The following is a 20,112-nucleotide window of genomic DNA, read 5'->3' as shown; positions in this document are numbered from 1 at the left end:
ATAAGGAAAGAAGACATTACTGAACTGTAATAAATAACAATAACTTAATCTCAATAAATATCTTCTGTATATTCATGTCTCTGAATGGATGCATTGCATCAAGTAGTCTCTGCTCACTTACAACGACCAAATAGAAATGTAGCTACACAAGTGATGTTAGTCCTTTTTAAACCAAAAGAAACACCTTTTGTGGAGGCCGGGCTTGTTATTTCTCTCACTATACTACGAAGAAGTGCTTAAAAACTCAACTTGTTTTCATAGGTAGCAGAATGAAATCCTACACTTGTTTTGAAGAAACATGAGATAGAAATAACTGAAGTTAACCAGTAAGTGGAATCGTTTTGTATTGTATTGATACTGGCCCTAGAGAACTTCAGCCTGGGAACTGTGATATTTGTCCAATATCATCTTACTTACTAAGTTAATCTTATTACAGCTTAGAAGTTGTCCTAAGAGCTTAGGAACTGCCCTTCACCGAGCAGTAGCACAATGTGTCTTTCAGTGAAGCTGAGGGCACAGGGGATGAGTGAAGGTACTCCTAAGCCACTTCTCAGCTCGGGTCCCTGGCACGGATGGTAGAACTACAACACAGCGCGGTATGGCAGGGTTGTGTTTTTAAGCACATTCCTCACGGATCCGAGTCTCCCTGATGGCGGACTGTGTCAAATGGGAAAGGCAGCGCGCATGCCATCCAGCCGTCGGCATCTCCACCCGAGCTTTTATTTACTTTCCCGTAGGATGTCAAAAGCCTCCATCCTCCTACGCCGCCTCGTGCCCCCGCCCCAGGCTCTCACAACCCCTCGTTCTGCGTTCTTGGTCCTCTTTTCTCTGCTCTGAGCAGACGCTTTCCCCAGGAACCTTGGTCCCTCTCTTTGCATCGTAGCAGGAATGCAAAACTGGCGCCGCCTCTGGCGTCCAGCCCTCAGACGCATCCACACCTTTTTGCGGAATGTTTTTTCAGTATGTGGTAAACCAGGTTATCATCCAGAAAGGACAGGTCATCATCAAATGCTGTGGGTCTGCAACAAGCTTGCCTCACTTTGTCAGTGACTAGTTTTTTCTTTCTGGTTAAGTTTTTTAAAATTTTGTCATACGTGGTCTCAGCTGCATCGCAAGATCCACTGCAATACCGGAAAATTAGCTCTTCTTTGGTTTCGTATCCCAGATCCAAGTCAGTCACGTTTAAATGTATTTCTGTTAAGACACATCCTCGATTTTTGCTCTTTTGATTCCTCCTTCCCTTTTTATTGGAATTCTCTACGTTCGTGGCTGCGTTTTGCCGGTTTCTCTCCCGCCTAGAAAAAACTGGGGTCTGTTTATCCGGTGACCTCCTCAGTCTTTTAATGGTAGCTTGAATAAAGTCCACTACCTCATCAAACTGATCTGGATAATCCTCTGGCATATTAGCTGTTTGGGAAAGAGAGAAAAGGCTTTGTCACTTGCCAGTTGCCATTAACTTTGTCCATTTGTGGCTCAAAAACATTAGACACATGCAAGCTGCTCTGCCCATCACTTCAGAGTGCGTGCTCAGGACCCTCAGAAGTCAGGGAGAATTTGCAATGGTTTAGATCACCACAGAAACTCATCTGGGGAAAAATAAATGAGATATGTATGCATCTCTGTACTTGTCTGCCGATGCTTGGCAGCACTCCAACACATCTTTCAATATTGAATAAGCCCTGTCAAAATCGAGGGAAGGAAAAGCATGTCATGACAAGAATATTAGTTAACGGGTGGATAAAGCTACTGTAGAGAGGTTATACAGGCTCTTCCCAGCAAACCAGCGAAAGGATGAGATTTCATTAAAGCAATTTTGTGATTATAATTGTTAATTGTTTTCTTTTCACACCAGCAGCAGTTAGTATTGCCAAAGCCACCTATCAATAAGGTTTTTGGCCAGGACAGAAAGAGGAATTTCCTGGGGTATCAGGCTGAGCTATTATTCCTGGCTGAATGCCTGCTTTTTACTGCTTCTAGAGGATAATTATTATCAGAGCTTTTGAAAAACTTCTCATGAAAGTATTTTGTATCACAAGATGCTGATGAGACTGAGTAGAAATAGGTCAGAATAGAAGTATTATGTTAATTTTCAAGGGAAATGTTATTAATGCATTTTCTTCTTATGAAGTTAAAATACCTATTTCATTTTTCACTTGATATATACTCTACCAGTGATAAATTATTCAAGTAACTTAAATGTTGAAGTCAATGAAATGTTTTGATACTAGCAGAATGAACCTCATCAAGGAGGTCAAACTGAACGTGTTCTGGAACGTTCTCTGACTTCAGCTTTTCAACATGATTTGGAAAAAAAATCACATTTTGAAATCTTTAAACTTCCCATGGACTAAATCCCTCCATGTGATTTGCTGTAGTAAATACAGTGATTTAATGGAGGGTCAGGCTGTCAGAAGTCCGTGTGTAGTGCCCTTATGTTGTATTATCAATGATGGTCTCTTAAACACATAAAGTACATTGCAGTATTAAAGTGTTTTTTTCCTCATTCATTGTTTCAAAAATTAAGACTTGAGGATTCACTTCCTTTGCAGTAAGACCTAAGAGGATGCTTCTTTCTGTACTTAGCTCCTTACTGCCCACCCACATAACAGACCAGTGTCACGCATCCAGCCCTGTGTGTACAGAAGCTCCACCTCCAGATGGACTGCTACAAATATCCCAGGTACTGCAAACACTGGGAAAGGCGATACCCAATGCAGTGCACCTGGCCAGGGGTTGGTACCACCACCGAGCCATGAAGGCTCTCACTGGGTCAGGTGTTGAGACAGAAACAGCTCCTTAGGCAAAGGCTCAGTGCCACATTTCCCTAATGAGCACTGTAACAGACAGAAGCTCTGACAGGAGACCAGGCAATGCATGTACCCAGCCCACACACAGTGTCAGGGAATCTTTTAATAGGGGAGAGGAAGACATGAGGCTGCCTTATATTGCCTAGCAAACGTGCACCTTCATATCCTCAACAGAAGCACCAAATAGAGAGAAGATGAGGGCAACAGGTTCTTCACTCTGTTAGTGCAAAAACCTGCTGAAACACAGTGCATCTGCATGTAAGGAGGAATATGGACCCCTTCCTGAAGCAGCCACATCCTAGAGGCCCCGCTCCATGACAAAACAGTGATGAATCAGAAGTATATGGCTTTTCATGGACAGCTCCAGGAAAATAGTATGGACTGGTAAAAGAGTAGTGAAGGCAGGCATCCTGCACCTTCACATAATGAGGGTGACACATGGGAAGCGAGATGCTATAAACTGTACAGTTTGGGACTGGGAAACGTGAGTTACACCTTATTTTACAGATATCCATGCTAAGGCAAGCATCGCGCAGACCACTGACTGTCAAAAGACATGAAGGAGGGATGGCTGCTATCTATACAGCTATATGGGACCTGAACAAGACAGGACCCTGCACCAAGCCCCATATTGCTGTGACACCAGTGGTAAGCGCACCCTTCTTGCACTCCTCTGTCATTACCTCTGTAGCAGGTACCAAAAAACTCACTATAAGCCATACCTGCTGGAGGGGGGTAGGTTGGATAGATGTGTCCATTGGATGCACCACCCAGCTCTGTTGCAGGACAGGCTGGTGGGCCTACACCGTACAAATACTGCCCTACTGAGCAAGGTCCAGGTCAAAGCGATGGGTGGACTACCTTCCTTGAAAGCAAGAAGGGACGGATATCTTGCTAGACTCAGTAAAGCAAGATGACCCGCGTTGAGCTGGCATGGCCCCCATTGCTGAAGGACAAGCTTGGCCCTGGCACAAATACAGATAGGGAGGTGTTTGGCAGGAGGCAATTGTTGCTGTGGGACTGGGTGGTTTCTTGCACAGAAACTAGGTTTCTTAGCTTCTAACCCAGAGGAGACAGCTGTGCCATTCTCCACTCTCACCTTCAAATCACCCCTCTCATTCTACTGTGACTACCCCAGCCCACACCTCTGTCACATACTCCTAGCCCAACCCTTGTAGCAACAGTATGATGCAATGAGATGTTGGCTGTGGAGAGTGAAATACAACTGTCAGGGAAGCATACTAGGGTTTAACGAAATTCAGGCAATGGCCAGCCATCAGGAAGGGGAAGTGAGTTTGTCACAGGGAAACCCAACCTATATGTGGAGATTCTTGTCTGCAGCCTTCAGCCTCATACTTATCCCAAACCTGGTATGCTGCCAGTACAGTGAGGGGAGTAAGTGTCTCCCACTGAAGACGGGAGAAACAAAACTGTGGATTACCTGAAGAGAGATAATAACCCAACTAGGCACATAATTTTTAAACTGCTTGAAATTCAGGTGAGAAAAAATCACCTACCCATGCAACAGTCCTATATGCAGGAGTCTACTTTGGTTAAATATTAATCAGACAGTTACAGGGTTCAAGCACTGTCCTGACCAAGCCAATCCAAGTATGCCCTGGAGGGCAGATAAAGAGGAGCAAAGGCCCATGTTGTGGAACATGCTCAGAGCCCACGCTGACATCTATCCCACCTATCCTGCTTCATGCGTGATCGATACCTTAACTGCTCCAAGGCATCTAATGTTGCTGAGAGCCTTCTGCGCTGTGAGTGGCTGATGACATTTAAAGTGAAGGAAACACACCACAGAAGGGCCCTAGGCCACGCTGCTAATGCAGGTATGGGGTGTCAACATTGCAGAAGGTGGAAGCAGTAGGGAAAAAAGTAGATCAAGTAATCAAGCCAACAGTGTATCTACGTAGAGAAGCCCTACTTACACACGCAGACTTGCTGCAACCAGAAAATGGGGTAACTGGCAGCACAACCGATCCTGCTAATTTCACTGTGGCTCTAACACAAACCATGCAAGAAGCACTCCAAGCTGTAACCTGGGATGAGGTGTGTGTGGCTGATACGTCTAATGCTCAGCTTATCCTCTATTGCAACATCAGGCCACTTGGGAGACTCACTGGGAGGGATGCCAGCACTTTGAGTAAGATGAATGCCAATTTTCTATCTCCAGGCTACACTTCCCCTTCAGCCAAGGGGATTGGAAAATATCCCAAGCAGATACCCAAATCTGTCGAGGACTCCTGCAGTGACTGCCAGTATTTGGAGATTACAACACTGGAGGAGGCACAAGGCATATGGGTGATACTAGGGAACTGGTGGGAATAGCAGGCACAGAGCCCCCCCCTTGAGAAAATGTGCTGTACCTACCGACCCTGGTCCATGTCTGCCCACCTACAAACACACTTGCTCTTACGCAGCTGTGTGGGTATACTGCTAACTCCATGTCAGCTGCATGACTGGACTCCTCAGTGAGTCCTTGCAAGGTGCTGTAAGCAACAACACCCTCTGCCTGTGGAGCCCCAAACTAGTCACGATCAACGCAACAATGCTCTTTTTGGTAGCTTCCAACTGGACTGCCAATGTACCACAAGTTTGCTTCCGTAATTGAGCACTGCTCGAGGAACGCCTCCAAACCCCACAATCAGTCAGCCTCTGGCTAGTACAACTCCGAATTATTACACAGTCCCACAAAGCCAAGTTCCAGTGTGCGCTGGGCGGCATTGGCCTGGGCTCTCAGCACTGCAACAAGCTCATCTGGACCCAGCAACCACTGAACTATGGACCCAAGCAACGGGGCTCATACTGATCGGATGTGGCTTGGTGCTAATTTTCTGCTGCTTAATGAAGCATAGTCATCAGCGTGACTACAGTCACTAGGAGTGGCTCACAGGCATTTCAAGCAAACCTTGACAGCCAGCAGTGAATTGAGAGTTAACTCAGCAGCCTACGCCAAGGTGTCAGTCATGACTTAGCAGGGATATTCAGCTGTGCAAGAAGCAAGGGTGCGAAGCCTGAGCCCGAAACAAATGCTGCAAAAACCTGCCGAAGTAGGACCGTGGGCAACCAAGTGGAAATGCCAGCATTAACACCAGGCGTGACAGGTTGAAACAAGGCACTAGGGGTAAGTGCTAAGGAAGCTGCGACCAGACATCACACATGAATAAGCAATAACCACTGACCAAGGACTAAAGATAGTAAAAGGCTACTGGACAGAAGGGAAGGTGGAGAAGACTGACAGTAGGACCACCCCATCCTGACGGACACTTGGTAGATATGCTCCAGGGATGCTGAGGCGTCTCTGCACCACAGCCACCACGTGCTGAGTGCTTGTTTGGTCTCTGCACTGTGGTAAGTGCTGCTGGGGGTGACGGGGGTGCTGCGCTGAGCTGTGTGGCCAGGGAACACCACTGCCATGGGGCTGCCTTGGCGTTGAGTGCTGGTCTGTAACCTGAATAAAGCCACTCTGTGGAGGGGTACTTAGTTACCCCTCTGTCTCCAGCACTGTTTATAAAACGTTTATAGTCTCACAACAAAGAACAACAGCCTGGCAGCTTTGCTTCTCTAGTACTGCACGGACTGTGCTGGCTTGACTGTGTAGCAGACAGAGCTTTCCATGGGGATTTCACACTCCTGGGAGAAGCACATATTATTATTTCTTCCTGTAACACACACAGTTTGCATGTGTGTGTATATGTGTATTGTATTTACACATACACACATACAAATATATCTAATCACACACACATATTTTTTCAAAACAAACTAGTTTACTGACAACACTTGCCTTCTGGTGGGAAAGCTGAGAGAACAAACACATGACAGATGCCTGTCACACTGTACAAAGTGCCAGCAGAAAATGCTCAGATACTATGGCAATAAAAGCAGTAAACATCTCCAAGCAGTAGTCCCTGGTCCCAGGCTCCAGGGTGTGAAGGAATTAGAATTTAAAAATCCAGAGCCACCTAGGATAGGACAGGATGAGATGGGACAGCACGGGATGGGATGGGACAGGATAGGAGGGGATAGCCCACAACATGTGATGCACCTCAATGCAGGTGTTTCCTGAGGGATAGGATCATATGTCCTGGAAATGTAAAATCCACCCTCAGGGAACACAGGGCCTCTATGTATCTTGTTCACAGCGTGGGAAACAGGCTCACAGACCCCACCGGGGCAGTGTGATGGGCTGAGCCCCACCACTTCAGCTGCGCTGCCATGAACACTGACAAGACTGGTGCAAAGCCATGAGGTTCCGCTGGGTTTTTATGTCACTTTTCTGAAAGCTGTTTCTTGGCGGTCCCTGGGGAAATCCCTAGACAGCAGTCTGTGCGTGGGCATGTGCATGCATTTTTGCATTGCCTCTGCCTAACCCCTCTCCGGCAGGAGCGTGGGGCAGGCAGTGGTGCCTGTGGGAGCTGCAGCCACCGTGCATGTCCTGCTTCTGCTCCACTTGCTCTCCTGCAGCTCCCTTCCATGCTCCCTCTTTCAGTGCCATTCCAAGGGCCTGACCACCCAGGCAGGCACAGGCAGAGTCTTTTCCTCTGGTGGTAACCAGATTTCTAGTGCTGGAGTGTCAAGAGTGGAGGGGTATGGATGATGGCCCATGTGCCAGTCTGCCTCTGGGCATCTTCTTTGTCTCCCATGTCCAGCTGAACCAGGGCCCCTGATCATGTGAGGAGTTTCTCACATGACCAGAAAATTAATAAAAAAGCAAAGAAGGAAAGAATGAAACATCACAGGACTGGTGCACATGGGAATCTAGAAGGGTGACCAGGCTAGAGGCAGAGCTGGTGAACGCCAAATGTCCAGAACCCCAGGAGTCAAACAAAAAAAGAAATGAGACTCATTTAAAATACTAATTAAAACCTCAAGAATATTTGCAACTTCTGCTTGCTATTTGCAAGCTGTTTGCTTGCTTTCTGAACCTTTCGGGCACATTCAGACCATAGTTTTGACCCTGCCTCTTGGGTTAGGAACGCTGCAAAACCCCCAGAGCCTGCCGTTGCATTTCCAATTAATTAGAGACACCATGAGCCAGCAGGACTGGGATCTGATGCCTGTGCTTTTTAGAAGAATAAATCATAGTGTTCAGATAGACTTCTACATAAAATAGGTCTAAACAAATATCCAAACCAAACTCATCACATTCTCAAGAAAAGAGTCTCCTTTAAGAAAAAATGGACAATTTATTTCTGTCAGTTCAAATGTGATCACAATTACATTTTGTAGAACTATTCCTTTGATTTCACTAGCAACAGATTTATTTTATAAGCCAAATATTCCCCCACAGTGGCAGTAACCCAGCATGGTAGAGCAAGAAACCCTCAGTTTGTACCTGACCACAAATTGATTTCAGTGGGAACAGATGGATCTTCAGCTTTTGAGAAAAAAAAAAAAAATCCAGTTACTCATTTTGGTGCCTGGTTATGGATTTAATAAGCTAATTACAGTCTCTTCTGACCACGCTGCCTATTACGTTTTATAAGAAAACCTTAAATTCTATTAATTGCAAAATAATAATTTATGTAAGTGGGTTTTCCCTTTTTTGTTTTAATCTCATGAAACTTGACATTCAAAGTTATTTGAAACTGTTCATACTTTATAGAATAGTTTTCCACACTGATCTCAGTAAAATGTAATCACATCACTGTAGTGTCTTAAGGGCACTTTGCATATCCTGAGCTAAAGTGATGTAATAGAAGTTTCATAAGGTATACTAAAAATGATACAATTAGATTTTTCTTTTACATTGTAGTTTTTACGCATGCATTTGTGGCAGTGCATAGCTACTACATCAAAACGTCAGGCCAAACATTTAATAAAATTACCAGACATTTCACTTAAGCACAGCTGTCTTTCAATTAGAGAAGTTCAAACAGCAGCTTTCAGACTCTGGCTTAACATACAATTTCAAAGTTCAAGGGGGTTAATCCAGCTCATTATAATGGTAAGTATTATTTAGAAAATTCAGATCCAGTTCTGCGTTAGGATCAAATGGCCCTTTTTCAAAAATAGTTCTGCTACTTTAATTTGGGCCCCTGGTAACTAAAGTATTTTCATTTCCTTTCTTTCCTGGTTATTTTTTAAGTTTCCTCCAAGGTTATACTCACAAAGACATTTCTTCTTAGATCATTTGCTAGTGGGAAATAGATGATTAACGTGCCTCTAACAGTGACTGCAACAAATCATACTTACTTTTTTGTTGCTTACAAAGATTACTCCCATATACCATTTATTCATTAATTATTTTTGTATTTAGCTTGCTTTGCAGTAGTGTTTTCATGTACTTATTCCAGTGGACATGCCCTGCCTAAAAACAGAATCCCTCCATCTCACACCACAAAGATGTACTTTAGGAGACCCTCGGAGTAACCTGTTTGTGGAAATGAGACCTCAGTGAGGTTAAAGTTACTAATGTGATCATCATTCTGGTTTGCAATGTAAAAAAGCATCAACTGGGGTGGAGATCAACCATTTATTTTATTGAAAAAGAAATATTTTTCATGAAAATCAAGGTCCATCACGCAGACATCAAAGCAAGCGCAGGTGTTAAAAATAGTTATGCTGAAAGGTTTTCGGGACTTCAGCAATTAAAATGTCACCTCTCAGAGGCATGACTTTGCTTTCATGCCTTGCATGAAAATCTGTGGGGCTAAGAGTGAAATGGAAACCGGTTGGTTGTGTCCTTCAGGAAACAGAGCATCAAACACACCAGGGTCAGCTCATCTTTAAATGTTTAATACGGTTCTGGTTCACTACCTCATGCCCTACCTCACCAGCTCCCAGGACATGCTGCATCCTCCCCTCCGACTCAGAGAGCCCTCAGAAATGGAGCCTCTCACCGGTGTCACTTGTCTCTCATCAAGGTAAAGAGCTAAGTAACCTGGAGGATGACTCTGGGGCCACTCACACCGGTCAGGTACAATAAGGTAGCGCTGGAAAAAGGCACGGGGTTAACCTTCCTGGTGTGCTTGCTCCAGATGGAGCAGCCAAGTTTTGCATTTGTAGCTCACTAGATAACCCTGCCACTTCCCATGTGTTGGTCATAACAGCAGATCCGCAGAGTACTTTGTATTTTCACACTGCCATGCTTGGCAGTGCCTCCCCTTGTATCCTTTGCCCACTTTCTCACAGATACAAAACTGGTTCCCACCAAGAGAAGAAAGGGGAGAACCAGCAGGACCACCATAACTGCTGCAAGCTAGTGGAATTCCCTGAAAGCAGGGGCAAACAGCGAGGTCAGATGAACTGGGTGAAGTAAAGGAAGCTGCCTTGCGAGCTGACCTGTCCCCAAGAGTTTCTTGTTCTTCATCCAGTCCTGGCAGGGCTGCTTAGAAGATCCTGCCTGACTTTGTGCTGGCCCCTGGGGCTGGACCCCTCCTACGGCCTCTTTGGAGTGGGCAATGGAGTGCCTCATCTGGCAGTCAACCAGCAAAGGAGCAGCAGGAGGATGTGGTCTTGCCTCCGATTCAGAGCTTTGAAAAACCAGCTCTGAGGCACTGAGGAGCAGACAGCTTCAAGGCAGTCGCCCTCGAGGTTTCGTGACAGCTCCTGCAGCAGCTGCTAGGAGCCCGTCTGCACTAGGACCATATTGTGCGGGGCTGTGCGGGTACTCGAGCACCCACGAAGAAGTCTCTGCATCTGAAGAAGTTACAGCATAAAGAGTGTAAAAAAGAAAAAAGAAAAAGTGGCAATGCCCGGCCTGAAGCCAGTAATGGAGCCAGAGCCAAACCTGGGCAAGGCACACACCGGCCTGTTGTCTCCTCACTAAGGCCTTGTACCCCTCCAAACCCACGCCATGCTGAGTCAATATCCAGCTTCCCACGAAAACCTGGCTTTACACTTAATACTGGCTCTGTTCCAACCCTGCGAGAGGCTGAAACGAGGTATGTGTGAGTGGGACCCGAAACCGGCGGCCTCTGTCAGCAAGAACGCACGCAGCCAGCTAACGTGCATGGCACTGAGACTTTAATGGAGGAAATACTGTTGGTAATAAAAAGAAATTCTCTTTAGCATCCCTGGTGAAGAAGTGATCCAGTCGACCCCTCGCATGACTTCTGTAAAACCCCACATGGGTCACCCAGCCCCACTTTAGTGCCAGCTCACTGAATGGGAACAGCATTCCTCAACAAATAACAGCAACCGTTCCTGGGCTGCCTGTGCCCTTACACTGCATCTCCCATTGGGTTTTAGGGCTGTTCCCCAGGAGCAAGCACAGGCAGCGAAGCAGCAGGAAGGGGCCCTATCCTAGTCTCTTCCTGAAAGGCAGTAAAGCAGAGCCGTCTGGGCAAAACCATCGCTGATGCCCCTCCTGTGGTAGTCTCTGCTGCGATCAGATTTTGATCTGATCTACAAACAATACGTGTTCTTCCACTGTTGCCTTTCACTACCTTCATTTCAATGTGTTTGCAATAGGAATGATACGAAAAGTTTTAAAGTTGCCATTTGGAAAATGCTATTATTACAATAATCAGTCCCTGGCTCTAGGGCAGGTGCCACGTGCTCCGCTGCAGAAGGTCTCACGTTGGGATGTGCGGACTACGGCCTGCCAGACGGCACTGGCGTGTGCTCCGAAGAGGAAGCTTCTTCCCAGCAGCTACACTAGGTCCGCACCTCCCTGTCAGAAATTTCCTGACTAACAGCTGGCTTTGCCAAAGAAATCTTACATGCTTGGGACGGGAGCAGAGGTAGGCCAGATGTTTCTAGGTAGCTCGTTCGTTAAGGGGGATACAACCAGCTTGCCTCCAAAAACGTGGCCACCTGAGAGGTTGTGGCATACTGCTGTAACACTGCCTGGCCCCAATGCAGGAAGACAAGTATTTTGATTGCAGTGTTTGCTTCTTTTGAAGACTATTCCTGTTCAATAATCATTAAAGCATTTGTACAAGTCCCACTCACTTCAAAGAAATGTACCTGCAGGTTTCAGTTTAAGTGTTGTACCGATACATATAGCCTAAATATCTAAGCCATGCAATGTGGCTTTACTCCCAAAAAAGAATGCTGATATTTGAAATGCCTCACATAATTAGTTTTCCATCCTTGATCTTAAAAACAGACAGATTGTAACGTATATTTTGTGTCTTAATGCTTTGTTTGTACCTGTCTCAAATAAATCTTTTTTGTTTCTATTTTCTTTCTTTTCTTTGTAATCAGGACTGATTTCAAAGAATCATTGAAATCTTTCCTTTGGTTCCCCTTGCTGAATATAACCTGATCAGAAACTAGAGGTGGTTTTGTTCAAAAATGACCTTTCTGCAGCGTCAACCACTCCACCAGCACTAATGTGGCAGTGGCTTTTTCAGATGCCTGGTGATCCTGAACGTGGTTGTGCTGTAATATTTAGTATTCCTCACTTACCACTTGTCATTAACTTACTACCTCAGAAGTATGAGAAGCCACAACAAGTGCAGCTGTGCGGGGTTTGGCCTACGCACTACGAGTTTTAAGCTGCAGTTGCTTGACTGTGTGTGTGGGATGAAGACTGGATATTAGCACTAGATGTCCACCCCGATCATCTGCAGTTCTGGGGGATGGGACTCGATGACCCCAATGGCTTCCCTCAGCCTCTGTACCTTTAAATATTTTAAACCTACTTTATGCAGTCCTACTCAGGAACAATCTCATTTCCAAAGAAGTTACAGCCTATCAATCTGAGGATCCTCCTCTAGTGCACAAGTAATGCCTCACCCACCAATTCATCAATAGCCACTACACAGCTGAATTCTTCAGCCTTTCAAGAAGGGTTTTCCAGTTTGTCATCTGCAGATCCCGAACATGGGGACTTCCAAAATCTATTGAAGAGGCCTATGACAGGTGACCAACAAAAGCACGTTCAGGTATGTTATCTAGCAACCCACACCTGCAAAACATCTAAAAGGATCCACACCTCCACTGGGAAATTTTTGAGGTCCCTAAATTGAAAAGCAGCAAAGACATAAAACTTTAAACAAAGGATAACTCTTCAAATGAGAATAAAACCATACTCTCTTGCATTTCATTCCTTTCCTCCTCAAGTCCCAGAATACCCTTCACAGGAGTACGTTCAGTATTTATACCCGAGACTGCAGAGAAATCAGCTTCTAGGGCTACAGGCATCTGGATTTACCCAGATGTGTCCTGTTCTTTCTTTTTTTAGCATTTTGCTCATGAAAAAAAAAAGGCTACTTTGAATGCTCAAGATTTCTAAACGCCTAGATAACCTGGGCGTGCCCATGCAAACAAACTTTACTATATATGTGCTGGCCCAAGGACACCAGCACACTCAGTCTGACACCGGCTGGATGCACTGGCTGTATTGGATACACACAGATCAAATGACGCAGCGTGGCACCTGCTCGGTGTGGCAGATACCTCTGCAATGCATTGGGTCTACGGTGCACGGGCAGGTCTCCTCTAGTGTCTGGGCAGGTTACCTTCCAGGCATCTTAGAATAAAGCGCATACACCACACCGTAGGTGTGCTGAGCAGGAAAGCCTGGACAGCAACACGAGAGTTCTGGTTTGTAACGCTGAATGTGCCTAATAAATATTGTAGGGAAGGAAATGCATTCAGCTGGAAGTATAATTTAACACTGTTTTTGCCTTAAGAGCTCTACAATATCACTGCTTATTCTAGATACTTTCCATGTTATTTGATAATGTTGCAGCTAAATGCAGCAACTTAACATTAAACACCTCTTACCAGGGGTATGAAGAATTTTTAACCGACGTATAACGCACACATACCGCTGTGTGTTATAGCATAACAAACATACCAAAGGAGGTCCAACAACAAATGACCATCCAGTGGCCGTAGAGTAACTCAGACGTCATAATGCAAAAAAACACCTTTTCCTTCTATTAGGAGGGAAAAGCCCGTGGTGAGATTTTTCATTTAATTCTACACGCTTACCACTAGTTTTTACTAAAGATGCTCACTTGGTCAAGAGACGATATATGATATCCTGGGTCTTAGGATACTCCAGCCCTCACATATGTGTCGATTGTGGCCACACAGCAGCAAGCAGTTATGAAATGTATTTGCTGGGAACTGCGTACAAGTCAAGTGTTTGGCTCCCTTGCGCTGTCATGCTTCTGAAGCTGCTGACTTAGTATTTAGTTTATAACAATTTGGTTTATATTTGTGCTGTTCGCAGTTGTTATTTAAGATAATGGTGTCCTTGCCCCAGCAGACTGTAGCATGAGGGGAAACAAAGCAAGGCTTTTCTAACCTTACAAAGTCTACAGGTACTCTTCTTTGTGTAAAATAAGCTATCCCATGAAACTGATGCCTAAAACACCTATGAACGCTGGATTCATCTCAAACGCACTGCATTTACAGAGGCTACTCTCACTCCAGCCTCCAGTCCACTAAAAAATGCAGGAGATGACTGCAATTGCCAACACCCTTTGCCATCTCTAATTACTGCCCTGAACAGCGAAGTTCAGCACATTACACCTGATCAGCCCAGGAGGTTAAGATCTTGCCTGTAGGCTGGAACGAAGGAAGGTTTCAAGATGATCAGAAAGGGATGGGGTAACATGAGGTGACCTCAGAGCACTTTGCAGAGAAAGCAATCCCACCATATGAGGACGCAAAAAGTTGTCCAGGGCCTGGGAAAACAGTCCTGCGCTCCAGCAAGGTGTTTGGCCTGCCCTTAGGAGTGGGACTTGATCTCACAACCCTGCTAACCCCCACTGCAAGTGGCATATGGGAGACCCGACCTCCTCAGAGTAAGAGCAACACACGCCTCGGAGCACAACCACTACTCTGCACCAGCCGGCATGGGGATCACTTTGGGGTAGAGCAGTGCACCCCTCCGAACACAGACAGCACCCGGTCCCTCTCAGCGCCCACGCACCGCCCGACGCAGATGAGCCAGCGAGGGTGATGTAAAGTGCCTCCTGTCGAGGCCCTTGGCGAAGCTGCTGGCCAACGCTGCTCACAGAGATATGAACACGCGGTAGGTCCACCAGCAGATGATCCGGGGAGCTGCAAGCGCGCCTGCGTGCTTGGGGAGCACTGCCATCTGCTTGTGAGAGAAACCTCGAAAAGGAGAAGGAAGTCTACACGGTGTGGACACGACTCCTCTTGTGTACATCGTTCTGTGTCTTTTGTGTGCTGCAGGGCGCGTGCCACCACAAGGAGAGCGGAGAGAAACAAGTATGTCACAGCCACTGGCGGTGGTGACTCAAACGAAGCGCTGCTGCAGTGGGAGGCCAGCGATGCGCCCAGACAGGATCAGCCTCATGGGCTCTGTGCTTGCAGATGGCTCTCCAGACACTTTTAAATCGATTAAAAACAACGTAAAAGTGAATCAAAGTATTTCACTGCTCTCTTACAGCTGCCTTTCTGCAGGTCTCCCCTGACTCATCCAACTTGGCAACTTAACGGAGAAGAGTTTCTGACTTTCGGGCGTGGGTGCTGTGTAAACCACTGCCGTGCAAAGACCACAGGAACTCCCTGGGTTTTCCTGGATTCCTGCTGTGAAGAAAAGCACTGCTTGCTTTCCCCTTTCAGCCTGGCCCATCTGTTTGATCCGCAGGGTTAAGAGATCGAGACTAAACTGTCATCCCTTTCTGAAAACACCATCCTGGTCAATAACCTGGGACTCAGCTCTGCTTGGCAAAGCCTGCGTCTATACCCTGGAAACAGAGATTTCTGGAAGAGGTTGCCTATTGATACTACCGTAGCTCAGGTAAAACACAGGTCGTCTTTCTTCCCACTTCTATCTTACCCAATCCACAGGAAAAGAGGAGGAAACAATGAGAGGTTTTGGACACTAGGAACAGACAGGACCACTACTGCTGCCTGTCTCCTCCAGCTGCTGCAGAGAAACCAGCTCTTCAGGAACCACAGTCCCAGAAGTAAGTTTCAAGATACAAGCAGGCATCCTAAAAATACTGTCACCCTGGGAAGATGGAGCTTCACTGCTCTCCCACCCTGCACCTTCTGCCAGAGCTACAAACTGACCTGCGCCTCTGTCCCCCTAATGCTCCTCTCGCCCCCGGCGCCACAGCAAGCCTGTGCGGAAGGGACCAGCGCAGCCGCCTGAAAGGCTGATCACTGCCTTTTGCAGGATGGTACCTATCCCGCCACGCAGCTCGCCATGGAGAAGAAGATCACTGCGTGTGATGGCCCTGCAGGCTTGGCGGGCTGGAGCCCTGGGACAAAGCATTTCTGGCCAAGCTCCCTGTGCAGAGGGGCTGAAAAGACGTCAGGGGCTGCTGGTCTGCGAGCTGCAGGAGCCCAGGGTGGGACAGGCGGAGGCGGCAGCCCAGGAAAGATTCCAGCAGGGCGGAAACACAAGCAAGGAAAGGAAAGAGAGAAGACTAAATGGGGAAGGGCATAGATGTGCATGTGGGGGGACAGATGGAAGAGGAGATGGGTACTGGGGAGAGGATGCAAAGTAGAGCCACGGCACGCGATTCCTGCTCGGTGCCTCCACACTGCACTAGCCCGGCTGCTCCCGGAGAAACCAGAGCGGGGCTGCCCACGGCTGGATCTGCAGCAGGCTCAGGGGAAGGACATGCCTCCAGATAAGGAGATAAAAATGAATCCCAATTACTGGATACTGTCTGCATCCTGCAATGAGCTAAACAGAGAGGGCTGAGCAAGGGCAAAGGGAGCAACCTCCAGGCTATGTCTCTGCCTTTGCTAAGTGAGTATCTCCACAATTCAAGTAAGTATTTTGCCACTTCTTACTGCGTCATATTAAGTCTCACTTTAAAAAGCCACCAGAGTTAACATAACATGCACATACCGCTGTGAAAATCCTGTATCTGCTATTGTAGGAGACCTATTATTAGCAAGGCATTATTATTATCTGTCATTTGGATTGTAAGCTGTCTTACTGTGAGCTGGTTCATGTGGATTGCCCTGCATCAAGCTCCTAACTCCGCCACCACTACTCTTCCGCAAATTTCCGTGCGGACACGCCAATTTCAGGATCAGGATCCAAGGAGGATTTAATGACACTCAGCAGCACTCCAGGATGTGCACAGTGCTTCCCACCACACAGCGCAAACTCCACCAGGACTCGCGCCCACTACAGACAGTGAATAATTGCATTGGCAGGTCTGAGCAGGGAGAGGAGGTTGAAGCGGGAGGGGAGCAGTTTCAGTGCCTGCACCGCAAGGTGTGTGTACCTCATCCTCCTCCCAGCTCCTTTGCGTACAACTAACTTTCCCATCTCTCCAGGTTTTTCAACCAAGGGGATCTTATAACTGCCAGGAAGGTAGGTCTGGAGGTGGGAGGGAAGGGAAGCATTTCCACTGCAATTGCCGAGCTGTGGAGGATGGCTTGGTTTGGATTTGCTGGAGCCAGACCAGAGCCAGCGACCCTGCCTGGGGGGAGCAGTGGGGGCAGAAAGCAGGGGGTCCTTTCCTCACCCTGATGCCTGGGCAAAGGGGAGCAGGTTTAGCAAGACAGACAGCGGTGGCTACGAAGGGGAATGTTTCTTACAGTCACTGTGCACAGCATAGGGAGGCGGCAGGCTGATGGGGGAGAGATGGTCTTCAGGCCCCTCTACCACTGAAGGGGGCCCCTTGGGAGGCGTCTTACCGGCGGGCAGGGGCGAGTTGGAGACCGTGTTGAGCAGCACCACGCAGACAGCCACTACATCCCATAACTTCATCTTAGATCTCCTTCCAACACGGGCCCCTGGCAGAGAGGAGAGGCAGGGTTAGACCCCAGCTTCCACGCTCCCCCCATCCTGCCCCGAGACAAAGCCGGGCGGCCTCGCCCCCCACATCAGCCTGGTCCGCCCCGGCCAGGCCTGGGGAAAGACTGTGGGGAAACAACCCGTGCCCGGCTCGGCCTCCCACCCGCTTTGCTCTGAAGAGCGAGGGAGGTGGGCTCTCCCCAGCGAGCGGGCGGTGTGACAGAGGAAGGCGCAGGACCCCCGAGGATCCCACAGCCCCTCCATGCCCAAGCGAGCTGCTCTGGGGGATGCGTGCGGGCGGGTCCCAGCAGCCTGTGCCCAGGGACGCGGGGGTGTGACAGCAGCCAGGTCACCTTGGGCCTGTCCTCCTCCAGCGCCCGAGTGGCGCCAGGACACCTGTCCCCGGACCGGGGCTGCGCGGATCTGTCGGCTACAGGCAAAACTTCCTTTCCCTTTCCCCCTCTTCCCCTCTCCTCTCCTTTTCCCTTTCCTGTTTTTGTTTTCCCTTTCCTTCTTTTTTTCCTCTTCCCCTTTCCTATTGCTTTCCCCTTCTTTTCTTTGCTTTTCGTCTTTTTCATTTCATTTTTCTCTCCTTTTCTCTTTCCTCTCTTCTTTCCTCTTCACTTGTCACCTTTCCTTTGCCTGTCCTCTTCCTTTCTCCTCGCTCTTTCTTCTTTCCCTTTCCCCGTCTCTTCCCATTTCCCTTTCCCCTTGTATCAACATTTCCCTTTTCCTTTCCATTCCCCTTTCCTTTTCTCTTCCCTCTCTGTTTCTGTCTTCTCCCTTTCATTTTCCTCTCCTTTTCCCTTCCCTTCCTTCCCTTCTTGTTTACCCCTTTCTTCTTTCCCCCTCCTCCTCGTCCTTTCCCTCTCTTCATTTCCTCCTCCTCTACTTTCCCCTTTCTTTCTTTCTTTCCCCGTTCCTCTTTCTTTCTGCTTCTCCTTTCCCGTTCCTCCTCGTCTCCCCCTTCCCTTCCCTTCCCTTCCCTTCCCTTCCCTTCCCTTCCCTTCCCTTCCCTTCCCTTCCCTTCCCTTCCCTTCCCTTCCCTTCCCTTCCCTTCCCCTCTCTCTGCTCTCCTCCTCGCCCCCGGCTCGCCCCGCACGCACCCGATGCCCGCACCCGGAGGTGACGGCCGCAGCCCCCAGCCTGCTTCGGCCCAGCCACGGGGCAGGGCCCGGACCGGGGGGCGCAGCCCGGCCGGGGGGACTCGGCTCGGGGCGCGGCTGCCGCCCGCTGCCTTCGCACCTCGCCGGGCCCAGGGGGCTGCGGGGCCGCCCGGTGCCCGCGGGGGAGGGTGCCCGGTGCCCCGCCGGGGAGGGTGCCCGGTGCCCCGCCGGGGAGGGTGCCCGCCCCGTCCCGCCCGCCCCGCCGCGGCCCCCGCCTGGCCCTCACCTCCGAGCTGGTCTCGTCGGCCCCGAGATGGACATTAACGCCGCGGAGCCGAGCGGCCGGACGGGCGGTGCATGTGGGGCAGGTCGGGGTCCGACCGCCCCGCCGGGACCCTCTCTGCGCGGTGGGGAGGGGGGGGAGAGACGTATGGAGGACGGGGAGGGGAGGAGGCAAGGTGGCAAGCCTGGACGGGGGGCAGAGGGGAGCCGGCAGCACAAGCCCCGGCCGCCTCCCCCGCCGCAGGTGCTGCGTCCGCGGGGTTCTCCGCCCGCCCCGGCCCCGGGGCCGCGCTCAGCAGCGGCAGGAGCGGCCCGAGCCGCGGGGAGCGCCGCTTGGCAGCGGGAGCTGGCTCTGGGTGCTGCTCTTGGGACCCTGCCTGGAAATCTGAGAAAGACACTCCATCAACAACTGCGGGGAGTCAGATGAAGACATCAGGGCTCCTGTAACGCCAGCTGGTCCAGCGCCGCGGGGAGCCGCGCACCGCTCGGACACGCACGCAACGGCGGGAAGGGAAAAAAAAATAAAAAATAAAAAACGATGGGGGAAAAAAAAAAAACCAACAAAAGCAGAAAAAACAAAACCAAACCACCCCAGCCGAGGAGGGGAGGGAGAAATAAAAATAAAATAAAAAAAAAAAAAAAGAAAAAAGAAAAAAAATGAACCCAGCCCCCTCAGCCTGCTGGGAGAAGCAGAGGCCGGCGCTGGGATTCGCGGAGCCGGCGGCAGCGGCGAGGCTTCCTCCTCCTCCGGGTCGCGGGTCCCGTCGCGGCGAAAGCTTAGATCCAAGCCGGGAGGGCGGCGGGAGGCCGGGCCGGTGCCGCCGGGCGCCCGCTGCGGCCCTCGGCGGTGGCGGCGGGGCCGGCGGGCCGGGGGGGAGCGCGGAGCCGCCGGCGCGGACGCGGGGGCTTTGCCGGGGCGGCTCGGCGCGGCAGATGGATTTATAGGGCCCTTTGGCAGTGACGCGCCCTCCGCTGATTCGCTTTCAGACCCAAACAGACGCTGGCCCCCCGTACCGGACCCCGCGGAGCCGCCGAATATCTCCCGGCTGAAGTCACCGGCCCCACATACCGCGGGGACCGCGCGGCCGCCGCGGAGCCCCGCCGGACCCGCGGCCCGGTGCCGGGGTAACCCAACACCGGCGTCCCTCCCCGGCGCCGCTCTCCCCGCCCGGACCAGCGGACCGGCCGCCCCCTCCTCGCCCCTCGCCGGCCGCAGGTGCCTCCGGGCGGGGCCCCTCGGCGCAGCCCCAGCCCCGGGGCGGGG

The 20,112-nt window shown here is 49.6% G+C and overlaps 1 protein-coding gene across 2 annotated transcripts; it reads right to left on the bottom strand.

Moving 5' to 3' along the window:
- Window positions 1-762: 762 nt before the first annotated feature.
- Window positions 763-18,937, bottom strand: GDNF (glial cell derived neurotrophic factor). Of its 2 annotated transcripts, none has more exons than XM_075411751.1 (3): window positions 18,853-18,937; window positions 17,262-17,459; window positions 763-1,407 (listed from the first exon to the last, which is right to left on the bottom strand). In XM_075411751.1, the coding sequence occupies exons 2-3, from the start codon at window positions 17,431-17,433 to the stop codon at window positions 923-925; spliced, it is 657 nt and encodes a 218-aa protein (XP_075267866.1). In that variant the 5' UTR covers window positions 17,434-17,459; window positions 18,853-18,937; the 3' UTR covers window positions 763-922. The 2 variants fall into 2 exon arrangements, with proteins under 2 accessions (XP_075267866.1, XP_075267867.1); XM_075411752.1 differs by having other exon boundaries at window positions 17,361-17,459.
- Window positions 18,938-20,112: the final 1,175 nt, after the last annotated feature.

The sequence above is a fragment of the Opisthocomus hoazin genome, chromosome Z (genome assembly GCF_030867145.1).
Source record: "Opisthocomus hoazin isolate bOpiHoa1 chromosome Z, bOpiHoa1.hap1, whole genome shotgun sequence".
Lineage (NCBI taxonomy): Eukaryota > Metazoa > Chordata > Aves > Opisthocomiformes > Opisthocomidae > Opisthocomus > Opisthocomus hoazin.
Note: the sequence above shows the minus strand (reverse complement) of the source record. Positions and strands in the feature narration are given on the sequence as shown.

What these genes read in the sequence shown, in the direction of transcription:
- GDNF (XM_075411751.1), bottom strand. Translation starts at nt 17,433, where the DNA reads ATGAAGTTATGGGATGTAGTGGCTGTCTGCGTGGTGCTGCTCAACACG. An exon ending in CTATGCTGTGCACAGTGACT is followed by an intron (nt 1,408 to 17,261) that starts GTAAGAAACATT and finishes TTTCCCAAACAG; the next exon opens with CTAATATGCCAGAGGATTAT.